Source organism: Trematomus bernacchii, unplaced genomic scaffold (genome assembly GCF_902827165.1).
Source record: "Trematomus bernacchii unplaced genomic scaffold, fTreBer1.1, whole genome shotgun sequence".
Taxonomy (NCBI): Eukaryota; Metazoa; Chordata; class Actinopteri; order Perciformes; family Nototheniidae; genus Trematomus; species Trematomus bernacchii.
The window spans coordinates 2691518-2712490 of record NW_022987477.1 but is presented as its reverse complement, the minus strand read 5'-3'; the positions used below and the strand labels follow the sequence as shown (position 1 = coordinate 2712490).

Sequence of the window (20973 nt, the reverse complement as noted above, 5' to 3'; positions counted from 1 at the left end):
AATATCAACAATGATACTTGTAGGAGCCAAAATGCTAAGCTAGCCTCTCTCTCTCTCTCTCTCTCTCTCAGGTGGGAGTCCCTCTGATGGAGTGGACCTCCAGCTGTATATCAGGCGCTCTCCATAAGCTGACTCTGGCCAAGCTGCAGCCGGACAGCCTGTACGAGGTGGAGATGGCCGCCAAAAACTGTGCTGGTCTGGGACAACCTGCCATGATGACCTTCAGAACTGGCAAAGGTAAAAACGCTGTCATTAGCATAGTCATTGAGAGCAAGTTAGAAGCGTACATTAGCATTTAGCCAAGCCAAGTACAGCCGGCCTCTGGGTATGAAAAGAGAAGACAATGCAGTAGTGAATGCTCTGTTATATGGTCAAACCCACTGGTTGCAAAGAGAAATCTTTAAAAAATGCTTCTCACTTGATTTATTACCTAACCAAACATTTTCAATTCATTTTTGTTTAGTAAAATATAGGAGGTTGTTAAAATGACATTCTGCCTTAGAGGAGACTTCAAAACATGTTACGTTGCTCAAAAGACGATTTCTTTGTTTCGTCTAACTGGTGTTTTTTATCTTCAGGTCGCAGAGGTCAAATGGACCCTCCAAAAACTCCTGCTGTTCCTTCACCAAGCCTCTCTCGTAAGTGTACCTCATAGGGTCCATTTGCAAACTCTTTCTCCTACTAACCTTACTAAAATAACTGTAACATGCTATGCAAAACTTCTAACCCTTCTCCTTTTGACTAACTTCTCAATCTCTTTTTCCTTTCTGTCCCTGAAGGATGAGCTCTCAGTAAGTGCTTAACATAGTTTTTCCTCCACCGTCATATTTAAAGAATGTTGTGTGAGAGTGTATGTCCTCTATCTGACTCCGTCCCTCCTCCTCTGCAGCTCCTGAAGCCCCGGACAAGCCCACAGTCTCCACTGCAACGGAAACGTCGGCGTACGTGACTTGGATTCCTCGTGGTAACCGCGGCTTTCCCATCCAGTCGTTTCGGGTGGAGTACAAGAAGGTGAAGAAGGCTGGAGAAGACTGGGTGACTGCGGTGGAAAACATCCCCCCATCTCGCCTCTCTGTGGAGATCACGGAGCTGGAGAAAGGTTGGCCATCTCCTTTAACTTATTATTATTCACAGTTGTTTGTCTTGACTTGATGGAGGCGGGGGCGGGGGCGGGGAAGAAGATGCCGTAACATATAATTACAACGCTGATGTCCTTCATAATTACATTCCCACGGCCTGTAAATTCATCAGCATAATGAGTGTTGTTACAGTCATTTCAGTAATTGCTGCCATCAATCACAACCAGATCGCACAAAAGGAAAACACGATGTGATGTGAAGACAAACATCATCAGTCTGCACAAAATAGACCCCATTTCTAGACGCCGTGTTCCCCCCCAGAGACGCATTAATAATGGCTATCCCTCTCCCTGTAGGTACCTCCTATAAGTTCAGAGTTGTGGCGGTGAATGTAATCGGTTCCAGTCCTCCCAGTGCGCCCTCCAAGGCCTACACGGTGGTGGGGGGGAGGACCCATGAACGCCCTGTTGATGGACCCTACATCACATACAATGAAGCCATCAATGAGACCACCATCATTCTCAAGTGGACGGTGAGTGACAGACAGATAGATAGATAGATAGATAGACAGATAGATAGATAGTTAGATAGATAGACAGATAGACAGATAGACATATAGATAGATAGATAGACAGATAGATAGATAGACAGACAGATAGATAGATAGATAGACAGACAGATAGATAGACAGATAGACAGATAGATAGATAGACAGACAGATAGATAGACAGATAGACAGATAGATAGATAGATAGATAGATAGATAGACAGATAGATAGATAGACAGACAGATAGATAGACAGATAGACATATAGATAGATAGATAGACAGATAGATAGATAGATAGATAGATAGATAGACAGATAGACGGATAGACGGATAGATAGACAGATAGACAGATAGATAGATAGACAAATGAAATTATTTTGTCCCAGCAGCAGTGTTGTCAAGCATTACACATGAGTTAAAGAATAGAATGATACAAATATAATACAAATGTACATTAACAGCAAATATATACATATTATATCTATATATTCACAGTAGAAAATACATGTATCACTAGATTATCTACATAATACACAATATAGAGAAAATATTGAATACATTTGAGTACAACTCTACTAAGCAACATGTATATACTACAGAAACCTATAGACATTGGGTAATATATACCACAACAATTGTGCAAATTGTTGTGGTATATAGAAAAGGAGACTCTTAACAATGTGTTTTTATTTATCAGGATACACAGTGTTTGTTATTGCAGTTTATTTCCAGTTCATTGTGATTGCAACATGATTTACCCCCCCCCCTCGACAGTACACTCCCGTAAACAACACGCCCATCTACGGTTTCTACATCTACTACCGGCCGACGGACAGCGACAACGACAGCGACTACAAGAAGGACGTGGTGGAGGGGGACAGATACTGGCACTCCATCGCCGACCTGCAGCCGGAGACCGCCTACGACATCAAGATGCAGAGCTTCAACGAGAAGGGCGAGAGCGAGTTCGGCAACGTGGTGATCCTGGAGACCAAAGGTGGGGTCCTGGTTTACTGGGGGGAGATTTCACTGCAACACACACTAGCTAATATCTGTTCCTGAGTCACCATTAACGTACTGTTTTCTCCAGTCTTTAAACACTGCCAGAGCCCAAACCCTGTTCCCATTAGTGTTCACTTCCTGTTTTATTGGGGGGAGATTTCACTGCAACACACGATATATTATCAGTTCCTGTATCATCATTCCCGTACTGTTGTTCCCAGTCTTTAAACACTGCCAGAGACCAAACCCTGTTCCTGTTAGTGTTCACTTCCTGTCTGTCTTCTTCTGTCGATTTATTTGACATCCAACTGTGTCTTTTAAGCGTCTTTCCTTCTCTCCCATGATCCTCCAAGCAACGGTCATTATTTTGCTTAGCAACGGTGTGTTATCGAATATTAACAACCTCTGAAATATCCAAATGGTCCAATCACAATCAAGTATTCAACCAAGCCGTGTAATAACACAGTATACAGTAATTTGTCTACTCTACGATATTTTATTTTACTTTCTTATTCTATTAATATGTACATACGTATTTTGCTTAATCTTGCAAATTACTTGTACTATTGCACTATTTTATTTATTTTACTTTTGTTATTGTATGTTTCATTATTCGAGGAGCCTGAGACTCAAGATTTTCGTTTCCAAAACTTAGCTGTAGCTGTTTTGAATATAACAAAGCCTACTATCTTCAAACTAATTCCAAGCTGTCTTTTTTTTTTTAAAACCGTTTCTCCATCTTCTTCTTGTCCCCTCAGCTCGTCCTCATCACCACCGCCCGCCCCCCTCAGAGTCCCCCGACCACCCGATGGGTCCCCCCAGCGGCCTGGTGCCTCGGCCCGGAGACCTCCCCTACCTCATAGTTGGTATAGTCCTGGGAGCCTTCGTCTTCATCATCGTCGCCTTCATCCCCTTCTGCCTCTGGAGGGCGTGGGCCAAACAGAGTGAGTGCTCTTCTCAGGTCTTTTTTTAGTCATTTATATATTTATATATTTACTAGTTCTGTCACACGTTAAGTGTAAGGCTCGCTGAGACATGGATTCTTTAGCTAAGCGTCGAATGTTCGGACTTATAATAAGTAAATTATGAACTAGCCAATAAGTAAAACAAAAAATGATATTACTAATTTGTCATGCATTTCTTTATTAGAATACCAAATATGTTTTCGTTTTATCTTCTTCCACAATACAACGAAATGAATCAAAGATTATAATTGTGATTTAAACCACCAGTTTTTACCTCTGCATCTGTGTAATTTATTTTTCTTTGCGTTTATTTCAGAGCAAATGTCGGACCTGTGTTTCCCCGCGGTGGCGGCCCCCGGGTCGTCCTGTCAGTACACCATGGTTCCCCTGCAGGGCCTCGCTCTGGTTGGCCACTGCCCTCTGGACAGTCGCATGACCGCACCACATGGGGTCTACCCGGCTAACGGGGAATGCATCGGGAACGGCAAACTTCACCACAACACACACTGCCTGCCAGGCCTGCAGCAGGTACATAACAGCCCATTAAACTGTATGTTGTTAATGAGCTCTTCATGTTATGGGTGGAATATTTCATTTATATGTTTGTGTGTGTTTTGCAGGACTGTGACATGGAGTGTGACACGCTGTTACCACAGATGGGGTCTAACGGACATCTGCCTGTTTACCTCTACTCCAACAGGTGCGTTTTCATACAACACTCATATATACAGTATGTACTGAAATGTGCTTGTGGGTTATTATGAAATATTTGATTAAAAATGTGAATTATACACATTTTTGGTCACTGACTATTAATCTAAAGACTTTGTTCATGTGCAATCAAATAATATTTGATTGTATTAAAATGTTGACTGAGTTAAATCATATATTTGTAGTAAAAGAAATGCCAACCTAGCTTTTCTATAAACACCTTATTTCTTTCGTTCCTCAGAGGTCCAGACCATCATGAACATAGTTGCTGTCCTGCAGATGACTCCACTCTGCAGCTCCTCGACTCTTCCCATCAGCCCCTGGGTTCTCAGGAGCTGGGAGGAGATGGAGACTTTTATGTTGAAGATGAAGCCGAGGATGACGTCAATTACAGTACGAGTGGACTCTTACCTTTGTCGATCTAACAACATCTTTTAACCAATGTCTTGCATGTGTTTATCCTCATTTTTTGAACACCACAATCACATATTTCTGACCCGCTTTTTTACCCTCTTTTTTTTTCTGCAGAGCCAGCCTCCTTTCCTCTTCTCTCTCTGGAAGACGAAGGGATTTTCACCACGCCGTCTTCAGCGGCCACGACACCGCAATCCCAGGACAACACCACGATACAGGAAGTGAACATCCTCCCAAATGAAGCCTCCCCCGAGGGCGAAGGGACAGCCAACACAACAGATGCATAAAGAGACTGTTCAGCAGAAGAAAACAAGAGAAAATATTTATTTTTGTATCACAGATATTTATATATTTATGCTTTTGTACATAGTCTCTGGTTATACTGTATATAAGGTTATTTTCACATTGAAAAAAAGGCTCTTGCTGATCTGTTTCTGCGTTTCCTGGGGAGGGAAATATGTTTTTATTCCTTGTGTGAAGATCAGCCTTAAGTCTGCAGAGGATTCCTCGCAGCTCAGCACTTCATGTCTCCTTTCCTCGCACCATTCCTCCCTTTCCTCCATCCTTAGATAACTCGCTTTAAAGGGACCATTGGAACCAGTCTCACGCTGTAATTATAAGGCGCTTCATCGCTTCTGTTTCTATAGCAATAACCCATGTATTATGCATTGTTCATCATTAACAACCTATTAACAAGTGTATGCAACATAAGTCTGTTTCAGTAGTGTACAAGAGATTATATATTGTATAGTTATTTATTTTTTTAAATCACTGAATGGGAGAGATTCTGGAAAAATATCTTTAACTCTTAAAGTCATCGATAAGCTGAACTTGATACTGCAACCACGTCTGTGTTTACTCATTAGCTGGTTACCAAATGACGGCCAGGTGAGGGCTGTGACAGGTGTGTCAGTATTATTCCTCCTCACAGGTCCAAGTATTAGTCTTTGCCAGAGACATCTGCAATCGAAATGAAGGAGATCCTGAATCTACGTCCCTTTATCAGTGTGGCCGCTCTGTGGTTGCACATGCTGGAGCACTATTGCATGTAAATAAAAGCTTATAAAATTGACAAAGACTTTGGTGCATCCTTTCAATCTTGGTACAATTTCAGTATGCCCACTGTGGGGGAAACTTCTGAAGCAATAGGAGTCAGGACTCAGAGAGACACGAGGAGAGCTTGAGCTTTGATGGCAAACACTGACGGTTTATTTGGAGCTTCGGCCGGAGAATTCACAAGACAAGTCACGGGCCACGGTTTGACCACACGGTAGAGATGCCACAATCAATTCTGAAGAACCCTCCTGTAGCTCCAGGTTTGAACTAGTTCCGAGTGTAATAATCAACATTCTTTATCAGTGAGACTAAACCAATATGGACCCTGAATCTAACTAGAGCTGTCGTCCATAGGAAAGAATGTGCGCCAGGGAACCTACGTCCCTGAACAGTAAACTACCTCATGGCGGCTTGTGCTCGGTCATAGACTGGCAACAACAATGCGCCCAAGCTGCCCCTCCTTAAGAGAGATAGCAGCGATACCCAAGGCCGTAGAACTAGCCTATGCCATGAGAAAGGAGACAGTGAAAAGAGAAAATTATGAACTGTGTCGAAGGGTGAATACCTAAGTAAATTATTCCCCAGCCCACCCATTCTGCTTTTTGGGGTATTTACCTTTCCTGTAGTGTGTTATATAGATTTGTGGATGTAAATAGTTTGCAAAGGCTAAAAAGTGTGTTATCACTAATGATAATGTGCACAATCACTAGTGTTAAGGTGAGAATGTATGTGGGCTATTGTCGAGGAAACGTGTTATCCCTAGTGTTAAGGTAAAAAATAACGTGTGCTAAATCGGGAAAATCCACGTGTGTGTTATTACTAATGTTAAAGGAGCCCTATTTGATCCTTTTTTCAGGTTCATATGTTTCTGGGTTGAAAAGAGGTGCTGCAGCACAGGCAGTATGAGACAAAGAGCTTTTTGAACATTAAAGCATGGAGACATGTCACAGGAGAGACACTACATACTGATATGATGCCTTAAAAAATTGTGATTCGAAAATTCTACGCTTAGCTATGTTTTACAGTAAAACAAATCATTTGCTGTGTAATTTCCTTCTACAGATGTGGCAAGTTAAGTTTAAAATCAACTCTTGGTAGAGTCAAGTCACCACGACAACCACTAATCTCCATTGTGTCTCACTGGTGGATTTAAAAACAACCTCCCAGAGCTACAACAAACTAAAGTCAGTGACAGAGTTCAGGTGCCCTCTAGTGGAAGAATAAACACACACTGTTCTTCAGTTGGCATCAAATACAAATGTATTCTTATAAACTTTATTAATCAATCTTGTATTTACAAATACATACATAATCTAGCAATTCTGATATGAAACATTGTTATTTACAAAATAGCTCTTGGGGAAAAAAAACATTCTGTACAATACAACCTGATATAAGTTAGTAAATTACATCGGTGGGTAACTGCAGGTTTCTTACCGACCCAGAAACATTCAATTCATTAAATGTAATGTTTTAATACCAAACAGTCAGTTTAACCAACAAAGTTTTTGAAATATTACAACTTATAACTTCGGCATCATACATATGCCAAAAAATTGAGATTGTGAACATGTAAACAATCAGACGGACATGGTGTCTTCAGCACCGCTTTGTGAACGTTTAAAAAGGAACATATCTTGCAGAACATGTTGACAGAAAGCAGCAGAGTCTCCTCACACGGCCGAGCTGCCGTCGTGGCCCAGGATGTGGCTGATGTTGTGCGCCGGGCGGTTCGGCTGCTTCCCGGAGTCTGAAGCCGAGGTGTTGGAGAGAGACAGCAGGGGAGACATGGGCATGGCCGAGCCGTCAGTGGGCATCCCGGTGGCGATTTCAGGGAACAGCGAGGTGAGGCTGAAGTTGGAAATGTGCGGGGTGATCCCAGAGGAGTTGGCGATGGGCATAGGAGGCATATCAGGAAGCAAGGGGAAGCTGGCCTGCCCGAAACCAACGGGGCGAGGCGGCGAGAGGATGGAGCCGAAGCGGTTGTTGAGCGGAGCGGAGCTGCCCTTATCTGCACCCGGGCTGGTAAACATCTGGTTGGGAAAGTACTGAAGGGTGACGTCACTGGGGAGGCTGGGGTGAGCGGCTGGAGAGTAAGAAGGGTAGAAGGAGGGTAAGGTGTTCTGAGGCTCCACGGGGAGGAGGGAGGGAGTTCGGGAGGAGTTGGGCTGGCTGACGGGAGGGATGAAGGTGGAGTTGGCGTTAATGGAAGGCGGGGGATTCATGCCTCCTTCTGGAATAAAGGGGAAACCAAAGTTCTGTGAGAGGTGTTGGTCAGGAACCAGGTTGTTGTCGCCGGGAACCTGAGCGCCGTCTGCCATAAAGCGGACGATAGTGCTGCGCCTCCCCTCCCCTCCAGACTGCGGCCTGCCCAGCAGCACCCCCCCGCCCGAGGGGAGGGGCAGGTGGCCCTCAGGCTCAAAGGGGTTGCTGTGCCTCAGAGCTCCCGATCGGGGCCGGTCCCCAGGTCTTAGCTTTGTAGGTTGAGAGTCTCTGTTTAAGTGGCGGGAGTGCTGGCTGACAGCAGAGGGGGGTCTGGAGGGTGCAGAGGAGCGGCCTGGCTCAGAGCTGCTGTGAGGGGGGGGAGGGTGGGGGAGGCCTGGGCGCACACCTCCATGCATATTACTGCTGACCTGAGATATGTGGCCCTTGTTGCCCTCTCCGAGCCGCATGGCCTTCTGAGTCTGGGGGACGCTGGGGCTTTTGGCCTGGATGTCTCCTGCCGAGCTGACGCAGCTGTACTCCATGCTGACGGGGGGGCAGCACTGCACTCGCTGGTGGTTGCTCTGCTCGGGCAGGTGGGGGGACAGGAGGCTCTGCATGAAGCTCTGGTGACACACTTCCTGTCCGACCTGCACGCCCTGTGAGCCGGGATGAGCGGCACTGTAGCGGTTCCTGCCGTCTGATTGAGGGCCGACGCCCATCCTGAAGCCGCCCTGCTGCTGCCCCTGAGGGCCCCTCTGGGACGAGGGACCTGACTTAGGCACCATGTCACTCCCACGGGACACCTGGACCTCAAACCCACCCAGCTGATGTCCCCCTCCTCCCATAGCTTTGAAAGGCGGACACTCAGAGACCCTCTGAACATCGGCTGATCCCGGATGCTCAGCAGTGAGGCGGTTCTGTGGGTTGTGAGAGATGTTGGTCTTCCCCCGTGACGAGTCCAGGTAGCCGCGCAGGTCCGGCTGCTGGAGCCCCATGCGTTGCTGCTGCTGCTGCTCCCCACTGCTGGAGGTTTTACCGATGAGCGCCTCCGCAGAGTAGCTGGAGACGCGGTGGCGCTCTTGCCGGGACGGAGCGCAGGACGGGTCGGAGGAGGGGCGGGACACCGAGTTACTGGGAGACGGGATGAGCTGCTGCTCCAGAGTCCTTGTGCTCATCATCCTCTGCATTGCATTATGGTCCTGACCAGGCTGAGGGAGGAACAAAGTACAAAGAAAAGTCTTATTAGATATAACTTATCATCGATCTTTATCAACATATTCTCCCAACGGTTCCGAAGGATGTATATCTTACCACTGACAAGATAAAATAATTGTAATCATTTTGAACTGAAGTTATTTATTATAATATATCATGATTTTTCATTCTTATCTCAACTGCAGCTATGAGCGCTGGGCCGCATTTTTTTTAATGCAAGGCCCAGGACAGAGAAAAAGCTCCTACGCAAGCAACTTCAGGATTATTTTATGCTGTGGCAGAGTGAATGTGATCCGCTGCGGTGGCTTACTACAACAAAGCATTTCAAATGTACCAACCAGTCCAAAAAATATGAGCATTCCTGTCTTGATTTAACCCATTTGAGTGATTTGACTAATACAGTTTGAGCGCTGAACATGCCAGTTGCATACTCTACTGACACTACTATGATCCCATCCTATCAAATCAAACTGTCTTTGCATCAACCATGTGACACCCACCTTGAGGTGCTCCTGCGGGGCCAGGTGTCCGCTGTGGTGGCCCCTGGATCCTGCAGCCTCACAGCTCTTCTCCTGGTGTCTGAAGTGCTGCTGCTGCTGCTGCTGCTGGATCTGCTGCTGGAGGTGCTGCTGGTGTCTGGAGTGAGAGCTCTGCTGCTGCTGGATCTGCTGCTGCTGCTGCTGCTGCTGCTGCTGCTGCTGTTGTTGTTGTTGTTGTTGTTGCTGCGTCTGCTGTTGGTGTGTCTGCTGTTGGTGCTGTTGGTGCTGAGACTGTTGGTGTTGCGTGGGCTGTTGATGCTGTTGGTGTGACTGTTGTTGGTGCTGCTGCTGTGTGTGTTGTTGGTGCTGTTGTTGTTGGTGTGAGTGCTGCTGAACTCCAGACTTCTCCAGGTGGTGGGGCTTCTGCTGCAGGTTAGCAGATGTTTGACTTCCTCTGACAGGCCCCCGCTTCTTCTGCACATGCTGCTCCTGCTGCTGCTGCTGGAGCGCCCTCTGGTGGAGGGGGTGTCGCTGTGCGGGGTCCGGCTGGGTCAGGTGGTGCTGCAGATGGTACAGGTGGTGTCTCTGCTGCTCTTGCTGCTGCTGTTTCATGTACAGGTTTCCTCCCAGGTGCTGGCCGGGCTGGGTGTGCTGAGGGTGACCCTGAGGCAGGTGGAGCACCCCCGGCTGGTTCTGCTCTTGAGGAGCGCAGTGGCCCTCCGAGGGCCGAACCACGGGGCTCATGAAGGAGTTTGTGGAGAAGAGAGGGCCTCCACTTTCTGGGTTAATCCTTGTCATGATGGATGAGGATGTGGGGGGAATCTGTCCCACCATCATCTGGCTGTGGTCCGGCACTTTGACATCCATATGGCTGACGGTGGGAGCAGACAAAGGGCAAGGCTTGGGCCGTTTCCCGGTGTTCAGCATCGCCTCCTCCTGGGCCTGCCGCTTGGAGATGATCTTCGCTTGGCGCTCGCCGACCCCGACTCCGGCCCTCATTAACGGCGTCTTTAAGGGGGTGAACTCGTTCAGCTGGGCTGCGCCTGAGCAGGGGGAGAGGGCGTTGTTCAGGGGTTGGGATATGTGGGTTCCTACGGGGGACGGGACCGAGCCCTGTGGGCCAGCGAGACTCGGGGAGGCGGGGTACGGCTGCTGAGCTGAGCTGGGCCGGATCAGGTTGTTGACGCTGAGGCTGGTGCCGCTCTGTGAGGAGCTCTGAGGCTGGACCTGGGGGAGGGACTGGCCGTATGAGATGTTTTGCTGATGTCTGCTCACATTGGACCCCTCCCCAGCCTGACCCCTGACAGATACAGCTGGTTTAACTGAGTCCATGGGTTTAGCCGCTTTTTCCTGCTGTCCAGTTGAGCTCCTTTCTTTACTGCTAGACACTGCTGGGGTTTTCGGGGGCTCCCATGTGGCTGTGGGGGGGTTTGTTGACGCCGTGTTGACTGAGCAGTTTACAGTGCGCCGCCCAGGACTGTCCTGCTCGAGCATCGCCAAGGCCAGCATTTCTGCCTGCTCCGAAGTGAAGGTGAATGTTCCGAACGAGCTAGAAGACCCACTTATAGTGTGACCCTGGGGGAGCATGGATGCCACGGAGAATCCTCTGCCTCCCCCGGCCCCTGCAGACATGGGGGAGTCGGTCTGTCTGCTGGGGTGCTCTATCGCTTGATCGTCAAGGTTAGTGTACACCTGCTGAGATGAGGGGAAATCCTTACGAGAGGAGAGGACAGAAGTCGCTGCAACGAAGCCGTCTTTTTCAGCTCTCTCTACCGGAGCCTCTCGGTCTCTTCTAGCAGGCTGGGGGGGTTTGACTTCAGCTGGATTGCAGTGGGAGGGGTTGTGCATATTCACGTCAGTCTGAGCTCGACTGGTGGAGACCCTTTTTCTAAACTCTGAGCTTGTTGTAGGAGCTGTGACAGAGCTGTGGGCTGCAGAATAAGTTAGCAGTGCAGGTGAGGACAGCGCTGCAGTTGACACAGAGGCTGAGGAGATGGGCTGAGACTGAGCTTTAGAGCAGGGCAAAGGATCTTGGGTATTCGACACCTGGGGACGACTTACTGAAGTGGGTTGGGCAGCCTGATATAAAGATACTGGTGCAGTTGAAGTGGTGGTGCAGACTGGAGTCAGACATGCAGTAGAAACAGTGGGGGGAGTATAAAGTGTCTCAGTGGCCCCTGCAGAGCTGACCACACATTTGCTCTGTTTGGAAACAGCAATGGTGGCGGCTGACTTGTTTTGTGTTGTGCAGGCGGCTGAACTGGAGGTCGGCTGTTTGACCTCTGGAGCTGAGAGTTTGGTTACAGGTGAGCTGTTGCTAGAAACAGCTGGTTTACTCTCAATGGCAACTGCTGGCTTAACCAATGTAGCATTAGCAATTGTAACAGTAGTAACACTAGTGTCAGTGTGACTGAATACGTCTGTCTGAGGCGAACTGACAGGGGTTTTGCTCTGTGCATTGGATTGAGTTGACTCACTAGATGAACACACAACCAATATCTGAGTGTCTTGTGTCATAGTTGCTTTCCCTGCAGCTTCTCTACTGTCTGTGGTTGTGACAGCTGTGGTGCAGGTGGGGGGAATGTCTGTGACTTTTACAGTGGAAGCTGACTTCAAACCTTGAGATGCTGAAACTTGAACATCCTGACTATCTCCTGCAGCAACCACTGGCTTGGCTGAAACAGCAGCAGCAGGCGGTGCTGCAGTAAGCTCTTTTTTCTTGGCTGGTTTAGTCCTTTTAGCCGTTGCCCTTTTTGTGTTTGTGCGAACCCTCTTTCCTGGTGTTTTCGAGGCATTCAGCCCTGATTTGACTGGGGTTACACAAGGGACCTGGAGCTGTCGTACAGGTACAGCAGGTGTGGTTGACGCTGGAGCAGGAGGCTGCTTCTGCTGGACTCCTGATGATGGAATAGCTTGGGGCTGACCATTGCTAGAAATTGTGAGTGGAATGCCCTGAGAGATGCTCTGATTGAGACTGCTGAGTGCCCCCAAACTGTTGAGGGCCACGTTAGTCGTTGGTTCTTCTGTGGTGGTGGGCTGGATCAGCTGCAGTGTGGTGGTCTGGGTATTGGATTTGTCTGAGGTGTTCATGGGCTGCAGTGCAAACACCTGGCCGTTCACAGTGATAGTCTGCGGAGCTGAAGGAACCAATGGGGATGAGGAGGCCTGAGTGACCTGAAGCGGGAGGTTCATCTGAGGACGAGGGAGGATGTGCACCAGCTGCTTCCCCACAACACTCTGTAAGGACGTGGCAGACGCTGAGCTGCTGCTTGTGGGGATGTGAGTGGAGACAACAGGTAGTGCAGCGGGAGCAGACACCATGCCAACCTGAGGATTCTGAGGGGCGGGCGCAACCTGATTGGGTGCCTGGATGATGACAATGTGCTGACATGGTGTCTGATTGGTCAGTTCCTCCCTCACGACTGACTGTGTAGGGCAGGAGCTGGCCTGCTGCAGGATGACCACGCTCGGGTTGTTGGTGTTCTGAGGAGCCGACACACCTGAGGCCATTCCTCCCGTCGGGTTGACCTGCAGCACCTGCATGGTCTGAAGGAAAGGCAGCACTGTGGCCTGTGGCTGGGGCACCAGGGCAGACTGGGGGAGGGGCTGAGGGAGGAGGGCTGCCGTGTGATGGGGAACCAATGACGCTGGTTGGAGGACAGCAGGCTGGGGCTGCGACGGCATGACGGCAGGGTGGGGAGCAATGGCCGACTGGGAGAGGATAGCACAGCGTTGATGGGGGGCCAGGACAGAATGGGGCTTGTTCAGGATAGCTCCCTGAAAGGGCTGCGCTTGAATGTGGGCTGTAATGGGGGCTTGCTGAACAGGCACGTGTGGTTGCATCTGTATTTGAATAGGCTGAACGGTAGCTTTGTTGCCCATTGGACACACAGTCACCTGCTGGACAGCCTGGGTGGTGTTGATGACTTCATGGGTGGGGAGACTCTGGCAGACTGGCTGCACTGTGTTTCCTGCCATCTGCAGCGTCGTCCAGGTGGTCTGGGTGCTGCCGGCCGCCCCCGCCCTGAGGAGGGCGTGGCTGTTGGGGATGGCGGTGTAGCTCACAGGCCTCATGGCGGTGTCCTGTGTGACCCACGAGCAAAGCTCTGAGGCTCTGGATGTGTTTACAGCCTGGGTAAAGGTGGTGAGATTGGGCATGGGTTGAGCAGGGATAATGGTGGGGAGCTGTGAGGCCAAGGTGGGGGCCGGGGCGGCAGGCTGCGGCTGTTGGGGCAGCGCTGTGGTCGCTGCAGGGATCTGGAGGGTGATGTAAGACACAGAGGGTGGCATAGTGGGGACTGCAGCCTGCGCCTCCACCACACACTGCTCTATCATCCTCAGGCCTGGTGTAGTCTGGATGGTAGTCGACACAGGGAGAAGTGCAGGGGTGGATGAAGAGGTATTGACTTGTAGCAGGGCTCCATTCACCCTCAACCTGGCACCGCCCTCAGGAGGTGGATGAAGGATTAATGTTTCAGTAGGATGTTTCGCTGGGCTAGTCTCCTTCAAGTTGGGGTATACGATGATCCCCTTTGGGAGTTGGTGAGTGGGGGTCACCTTCGCAACCTTGGCTGATCTCTGTTTGCCCTTCCACTGAATTGTGGGGTCTTCCAGGATGTTAATATCATTGGATTTGAGGAGCTCGATGTAGTGATCACTCTCCCTCCTCATCTCCTCCAGCTGACGCCGCAGCCGACGGATCTCCTCCGCTGCACAGAGACAAAGCACACATGTAATCAACCAGGTGCACATTACACTTTCAAGTATACTTAAAGGTCACCTATCATGCTATGTTTAGGCAATAGCATAGGTCTCAGATATATAAAAATATATAAAAAACATGTCTATGAAGTGTTTTGCTCAAAATAACAGATCACCCATTCTAGCCATGCCTCATATCCCTCTATTTCACTTCCTGTTTAAAAAGTGCTGATTTTGGGTATAAAGCTTTAAAAAAAAATTGATTAAAAAAAAGGAGGGGGCTGAGCTCATGGGGGACCCGGCAGCTACTGTCTAAACTAAATACTGCCGTGATGAAACGCCATATCATGGATTATCAAGGATTATTTCTGAAACAGTATGGAGCTCAAAGGCTTTCTCTCTTGCCGGTTATACCACAAGGTGAGTTCCTTTTTATTTCCTGCTTCTTCACACACATGCTCTCCAGTACAGGTTAGCTCTGAGTGTTAGCGATGCTAATGTAAACACCGACCATATTACGTCCAAAACAGTCGGGCATTGTTTCTGATAGCAACTTTCTGATAGGGCCGTGGGTGTAAAGCCAGCCTACATTTCCGATATTACGTCATATCGGACGCAAATCTGGATCAGCTCCGTTGTAGCCCCGTTTTTAGAGATTTGGGTACGGAGGAAAAGAGAGAGGGTTTTATTTTCTGACGCTGCGCGAGTTCCCTGACGCACCGGGGACACATATTTATGTATAAAAGACATAAAAAAGTGCATTTTGCATGATAGGTCCCCTTTAAACTATAAGAAAATCCAATATGCATTACTGCAAAAGTTATGTGACAGGTGGACATTTGTTCACCTTGCACTTTATCTCCTCCTTCCAGAAGAAATGTGTCATTTTGTTTCTTCAGCTCTGTGATGTAGCGAACAGCCTGGTCCAAGATCATGTTCTTACTCTACGGATGAGAATAAAGGTAAGATATTAAAACACTCAACAGTAAACTGGCTTGTACAGACACTAATTTGACAGTAATGGCAGTTTGTCTCTTACCTGTTTAAGTGCCTGGGAACAGGGGAGAAGATTACCAATGCGGTTAATCCCCTCATTAATCTTCTCTTTTCTGTGTCTCTCAACTACATTAGAGAAGAGACTAAATGTTAATGTCCAGTACCATTTATAGTGACAGTAACAATATTTCACTAAGTTTTAAACAGAGCAATAAGGATGCATTGATTCACCTGCATTGTGAGATTCTTTGTTTTTCTTCTTTCTGCAAAAGATTGTTAACATTTGTTATTACAACTCTGTACAAATACCAACAGCCTCTAGTTATGAGTGAAAACAACGATATAGAGCATCCTTACTTAGGTTTACGACCAGGTGACTGAGTTTCAGTCATCTCTGGCATTCTGTCCTTACAGTTGCCTGTATGATGAGGAACCAGTCAACACATCTAACAGCTGGATCTTAAATCCCTTTCGTGGCCCTCCTGCGATCAACACATAAAATACACAGTATTACTTATATATTATCATGACACCAGACTGTAAAACACCGAATTAAAAAATCATGCAGAAGCTATTACACAGCAGTAATGTTGTCATATTGATACAGCATAATCAAGTTAAAATACATTGTTAATCCACACAGACCTTCTACAACAAATACATGCTAACAAGCTTGTGTTGATAGATAGTTCATAGATTTAAAGCTAACATTGAGTCTTTTACCTGCATATTACAGCTTTATTACAGCATGTGCCACGCATTTCAGACATAGCTGTGGGTCCAGGTTTAAATAGCGATGCTTATTTTATTATCCCGTCATTTAACCAGCAAGAAACTAGCAACCTAAGCAATTAGCTATTCAGTTAGCATTCTGTTAGCCAGTTAAGCTAATAGCTAGCTTACTTTACCGTTACCGACATGATTATTAAGCAAATTAACGGAGTATTTCTTTTCGTTGCTGCTGTTATGCTGTTACTGTATGGTAGTTTACACTGACCTCTAGCCTCAGCATTTTGGAGACTGTCAGTCGCTGCGAGTACTATAAGGTTGGAAGCTAACTGTTGGCTAGCATAGCATTAAACTCTACTCATTTCTCAAAACAATCTAGATACACCTAACGTTGTGCGGAAATGGGAGGGCTCTGGCGGCGCTGACAGCCAATAGAATTCAGACGTGGGAGGTTTCAGCCAATCACGACGCGACATGGGCACATAGGTATATTGTATATTATTTTATGAAGATGTTGATTTTTAACCATAATTATGTGCATAAAGCTAATCATTCTCAATTTTCATGAAACAAAATTAGACAGTTGGCAAAGTATTTACTGCAAATAGTAATTCCTTTATTTAGACGTTAAAAAGTCTTACAATATAGAGCTCCAGAAAAGATAAAATTCTTCAAAGAAAGGAAAAACATGCTTATACTACAGTGGAGAGGACACAACTCCCCATGCATGCAGAGGGAACAGAGCTTCCTCTGGGTAAAATACTGTTCAAGAGACCATACAACTTCAGCCAGGCTTCAAACCCTAATGATGTGTGAAACAGAAGCTGACTGAGACAAGTAGCTTGAGAAGACCAAATCTGAGGGGTGGCTACATAAGGTGCCAAAGGTGTTTAAGGTAAGATGTCTCAAAACATGTATTAAGAGACAGACATCCTCACACACCTTTATTGTACTCCTGAAATAATGCCCAAATCCAATTTCCAATCGGTTATTTGAAAACTCCCCACAAAAAGACGTGGAGGGAAATTCTAAGAAACACATTCAATACAATATTTAGTTTGTTTTTATTCTTTAATGTTTTCAGTTTTAGTAGTAAACCCAGGAGAACCTCTGAACCATTTGCCATTTTAATGTCAAAAGTAAAAATGACAGTTGAAGGGGATTTAAATTAACAAGCTGGAAAATAAAGGTATTCAGAAACTATGAGAGGTAACCACGTCTTCCCACCACCTCTGAACCGTTCAGCCTTCTATACGCCCGAACCGAGGGGCTGCATTTCTGCGTGTCCCCTCTGGACGAGACATATCAACGAGCCGGTCAGACTCACTTCCCGTAAATACCAGGGTTTAGGTGGTGAGGGAATAGAGTTGTGCCTGTTCCACGTAACATCTCAAAGCATCACTCCACGCTGAGCAGCTGGGACCTGTGTGTGTCAGCGATGGTCTCTCAACACTTTTACAGCTTCAAACCACCCGTTGTCTTTTGCTCAACAGTAAAGATAGTCCCATTATCTTTATAACCGCATAAAAACAACTCAAACACAAACAGTATGATTTGCAAACAACACGCCCTCCCCCTTCACTGAGTCTAAAACTGTTGGCAACTTTGTTAAATCGGAGCACTTTTGGATTCTGAGCGTTTTGTCATGTTCAATTATCTGGTATGAGGAAAGGGGAGCAATAAAATATTCAAAAATCAAAGAGTGACCTCTTTGCAAAATAAATGCAGCATTTTTTTGTACTTAATATTTGTTTTCTCTTTTTAGCGTCCTTTGAAGAAAGTGTTGAATGTGTCGACCCTGGGGCATTTGTCACAGTTCTGTTTCTGTGGAGGCGGCGCATTTGTGCTCTTTCCAAACGCTGCGCCCCTACTCTGCCTTCTGAAGCTCTCCGATGGGGGGGGCACATGGGCTGCGCAGACTCTTCTGCAACACATGGGCGTCTGCGGGCTCTATCCTCTTGTAGTAATTCTTTTTCGTTTCGATGATCTCAAAGCCAAATTTCTGGTAAAAGTGGATGGCTGACTCGTTGCTGATCTGCACATGACTGTGGAGAGGGAAAGAGGAAATTAGGTTAGCGATGGAACAGATGCTTTTGTAGAATCAACTAAGATGGCAATGATATATTGTTACACAAGGTCTGCAATTAGACACTCACAGGTAAATGTTGTCAAACGTGCCATCCTTCTCGCAGATGTTTAGCACATGATTCAGCATCTTTGTACCTGGAGAGAAAGACAAAGGGCAGAGTTAAAAACAAAAGATCCTAAAGTGCACTGCACCTTCTTCTAGAGATCTGGAACTGCTTACCGATTCCAAGTCTACGATAGGGTGCTAGACAGCCGAGCGTCATGATGTACAGTCTCTTCTGGTTCTGAGAGTGGTCCACTCTGCAGCACACAGCTCCCACTGCAATGTCATTGAAGTATGCTGCAAGACAAAGATGAGGGAAACTAAAATATCACCAACAGACAGGGCTGTGTCTGAGGAAACAAAGCAGGTCAAGAAGAATGCTTTTCATCCTTGCAGTTGTTTCAAAGTTATTCAAGAGAGTTTAATGTTAGAGGTTTCTTACCTAGCTTTGCAAGCTCTCCAACCTCCAGGACATCTTTGTAAAACTTGTCGTTGTAGCTGACAGGGAAGATGACCTGGTTCAGGCGTTTCAGTTGCTTTATGTTGTGGGGCGTAACATCCCCCAGCTCGATCCGGCTACTGGAACAAGAGCAAAACGGTCAAATGGCTGACAATCGGTACACAGTTATATTCAAGATCAGTGGACTCACAAAAGGTCACTTTGAGAATTTCTTAAAACTGAAATGGTTAAATTGGTTACGAGAGGTCTTCAAAAATAATTTCAAATGTAATGTTCTGAATTTGTTGCCCTATATTTACTAAGAAATTGATATGGCATCTGTTAAAATCAAGAGACACGATAACCTGTGAATATGTGTGTTATAATAAAGTGCCTTAGTGAGTGAGTTAAACACTACTCTGCAGCTCATGTGTATGATTGAGGGGTTCACGGTGGTATTTATAGTCATCCAAACATCCTAAAAAACAGCTGTTGGCCACGTGTGTTGTTCATGAAAATATACAGCGCCAGCATCAGTCTAAACTTCAAACAATACCGCCTCTGAAATCCTATCTGAACATTCAAACACAGTTCAGCGTTAATCGCCCTCATGTTATCTGAGAATTAACACCGTGGCCAACATTACATCGTCCATCACCCCTGCTGGTGTGTTAAACTACTTCGACATGTCAGGTTACACTGAGCAAGCTGGATGAGGCTCTGAAGTTGATGTCAGTTGTAACGTTAGCACGGTAACTGACACAGGGTTGGCCAATATAAGCTCAATGTGCTATTAGCTTGTGCAGTAACTTTGTGATCTACCTCCCTGCAGCTGAAGTTAAATGTAGCTGCTGTTGACAAATACACACAAATACTCAGTGTTATCTCACAGGCCATACGACATTGATCTGTTTACATCACACACATGTATTTATTACTACAATTACCAGTATTTATTCCACATTACAGTATTTAATGTTACATTCTGTTCTTGTTGATCTTTTGACATGTATATGCATTTACTTGATCATGTAGCTTATTTTATTTGACATGTATATAGTTGACTTCTTCTTCATAATCTTGCACTATTTTATTTCTACGGTTTCTTCTTGCACTATTTGTATTCTTTAAAAAAAAAAAATGTATGTCTTATAAATATATTTATGTTCCGTTGTTGGAGGAGACTGTGACTTCATATTTTCATTGCCATGACTACACTCTAGCTACTGTTCATGACAATAAAGGCTTTGAATCTCCAAAGTGTGTGTAGCTTAGCTTAAAGTAGGTTTACTGACTCAGCTCCCTTGTAGCAGCTAGCTAGTTAGCTTTGCTTGTTCGCCGTCTAAACGAGCCGACTTAAGTTAACCAACACATTCTTCACAGAACTGTTTATATAACGGTGCTGTCCTTTGTATTTTTTCCTGCTACACCTTATTAAAAGTAGCTTTTCAAGCTAGCTAGCCTCGCCGTCTCCTCCCCTTGTATAAAAAAAATGAAAACTTTACTCGTGCTAAGCTACTTAATCGTGACTCAAAAGATTACACTCACCCTTTCATTGTAAACAGATATTATCCCCTATGTTCGATGATGCTGAACTTTAGAGTTGTTCTGGGTAAAAAAGGAGGGGTTTTGACAGAGTAAGGGTCGGGGATGGCTCCCGTTTTACCCTCCACATGTAGCTAGTTTTGCGGTGGTAGCACTTAGCTTAGCCGCCGCACTCTTTCCACGACTGGAAACTGTCAACCCTGACCCCGCGCATGCGCACAAACACGGCTCCTTCTTCTTTCCACGGTCTTATGGCGGGTGGCAACCAGCGTTAAAGTTGCATTACTGCCACCTACTGTATGGGAGTGTGGACCACAGATCAGGGAAAAAGCAATGACCACGACAACAACAACAACAAAACAAACAACTAAATTATCTTAAAATCGCAACGTTATGTTGGAACAGAGAGAGAGCGATTTAAATGAAGTAAACAATTCCCCACAGCAATTCGTGATAGTGCCTCCATTTTGGCTCAAACGTTCCTGCAAAGATATTAAGCGCTTAAGAGATAGTCTCCTCTCTCAACCCGACAGTACCAGAGTGTGGAAAAGTATCCAATTACTATACAATTGTGTTAAGTCTATTCCACTACTGGATACATATGTTTGTGTGTATAGGCTACTGTTACTTAAATTCTTATAAATTGAAGGTATTAAGTTAAAACAGGCAACATTAACAGTAGTATTCTTGCATGTGCTGCAGACGAATCTCCATCCACAGTTGTCAATCTCTAACACTTGTAAACTCTTTACGGCAG

At 46.3% G+C, this 20973-nt stretch overlaps 3 protein-coding genes across 5 annotated transcripts in view; 1 reads left to right on the top strand and 2 right to left on the bottom strand.

Moving 5' to 3' along the window:
- The window catches only part of boc (BOC cell adhesion associated, oncogene regulated), a 30459-nt gene extending 24667 nt beyond the window's left edge, over positions 1 to 5792 (top strand). The window contains exons 9-18 of the mRNA XM_034145122.1: positions 72 to 237; positions 579 to 638; positions 890 to 1099; positions 1436 to 1611; positions 2403 to 2625; positions 3389 to 3574; positions 3912 to 4123; positions 4216 to 4295; positions 4548 to 4699; positions 4835 to 5792. Coding sequence (XP_034001013.1) covers positions 72 to 237; positions 579 to 638; positions 890 to 1099; positions 1436 to 1611; positions 2403 to 2625; positions 3389 to 3574; positions 3912 to 4123; positions 4216 to 4295; positions 4548 to 4699; positions 4835 to 5007 — 1638 coding nt within the window. The 3' untranslated portion in view covers positions 5008 to 5792. The remainder of the gene's footprint in view (positions 1 to 71; positions 238 to 578; positions 639 to 889; positions 1100 to 1435; positions 1612 to 2402; positions 2626 to 3388; positions 3575 to 3911; positions 4124 to 4215; positions 4296 to 4547; positions 4700 to 4834) is intronic.
- A 1221-nt stretch (positions 5793 to 7013) lies between these two features.
- LOC117494259 (basic helix-loop-helix domain-containing protein USF3) lies at positions 7014 to 16473 on the bottom strand. 2 transcript variants are annotated; one of them, XM_034145091.1, is made up of 7 exons: positions 16096 to 16473; positions 15730 to 15854; positions 15604 to 15635; positions 15416 to 15498; positions 15224 to 15320; positions 9697 to 14384; positions 7014 to 9189 (listed from the first exon to the last, which is right to left on the bottom strand). In XM_034145091.1, exons 2-7 carry the CDS (start codon positions 15771 to 15773, stop codon positions 7450 to 7452), a joined length of 6684 nt encoding a protein of 2227 aa, XP_034000982.1. In that variant the 5' UTR covers positions 15774 to 15854; positions 16096 to 16473; the 3' UTR covers positions 7014 to 7449. The 2 variants fall into 2 exon arrangements, with proteins under 2 accessions (XP_034000982.1, XP_034000972.1); XM_034145081.1 differs by having other exon boundaries at positions 16370 to 16462.
- A 220-nt stretch (positions 16474 to 16693) lies between these two features.
- On the bottom strand, positions 16694 to 20460 carry naa50 (N-alpha-acetyltransferase 50, NatE catalytic subunit). Of its 2 annotated transcripts, none has more exons than XM_034145104.1 (5): positions 20220 to 20460; positions 18675 to 18811; positions 18410 to 18529; positions 18258 to 18324; positions 16694 to 18146 (listed from the first exon to the last, which is right to left on the bottom strand). In XM_034145104.1, exons 1-5 carry the CDS (start codon positions 20225 to 20227, stop codon positions 17969 to 17971), a joined length of 510 nt encoding a protein of 169 aa, XP_034000995.1. In that variant the 5' UTR covers positions 20228 to 20460; the 3' UTR covers positions 16694 to 17968. The 2 variants fall into 2 exon arrangements, with proteins under 2 accessions (XP_034000995.1, XP_034001002.1); XM_034145111.1 differs by having other exon boundaries at positions 18675 to 18808; positions 20220 to 20442.
- Between the last annotated feature and the right edge of the window lie 513 nt (positions 20461 to 20973).

What these genes read in the sequence shown, in the direction of transcription:
- LOC117494259 (XM_034145091.1), bottom strand. Translation starts at nt 15,773, where the DNA reads ATGCCAGAGATGACTGAAACTCAGTCACCTGGTCGTAAACCTAA. An exon ending in TCACCTGGTCGTAAACCTAA is followed by an intron (nt 15,636 to 15,729) that starts GTAAGGATGCTC and finishes AATCTTTTGCAG; the next exon opens with AAAGAAGAAAAACAAAGAAT. An exon ending in AGGAGGAGATAAAGTGCAAG is followed by an intron (nt 14,385 to 15,223) that starts GTGAACAAATGT and finishes GTCTCTGTGCAG; the next exon opens with CGGAGGAGATCCGTCGGCTG.
- naa50 (XM_034145104.1), bottom strand. An exon ending in CTATCGTAGACTTGGAATCG is followed by an intron (nt 18,325 to 18,409) that starts GTAAGCAGTTCC and finishes CTTTCTCTCCAG; the next exon opens with GTACAAAGATGCTGAATCAT. An exon ending in ACGTTTGACAACATTTACCT is followed by an intron (nt 18,147 to 18,257) that starts GTGAGTGTCTAA and finishes CCCTCTCCACAG; the next exon opens with TCATGTGCAGATCAGCAACG.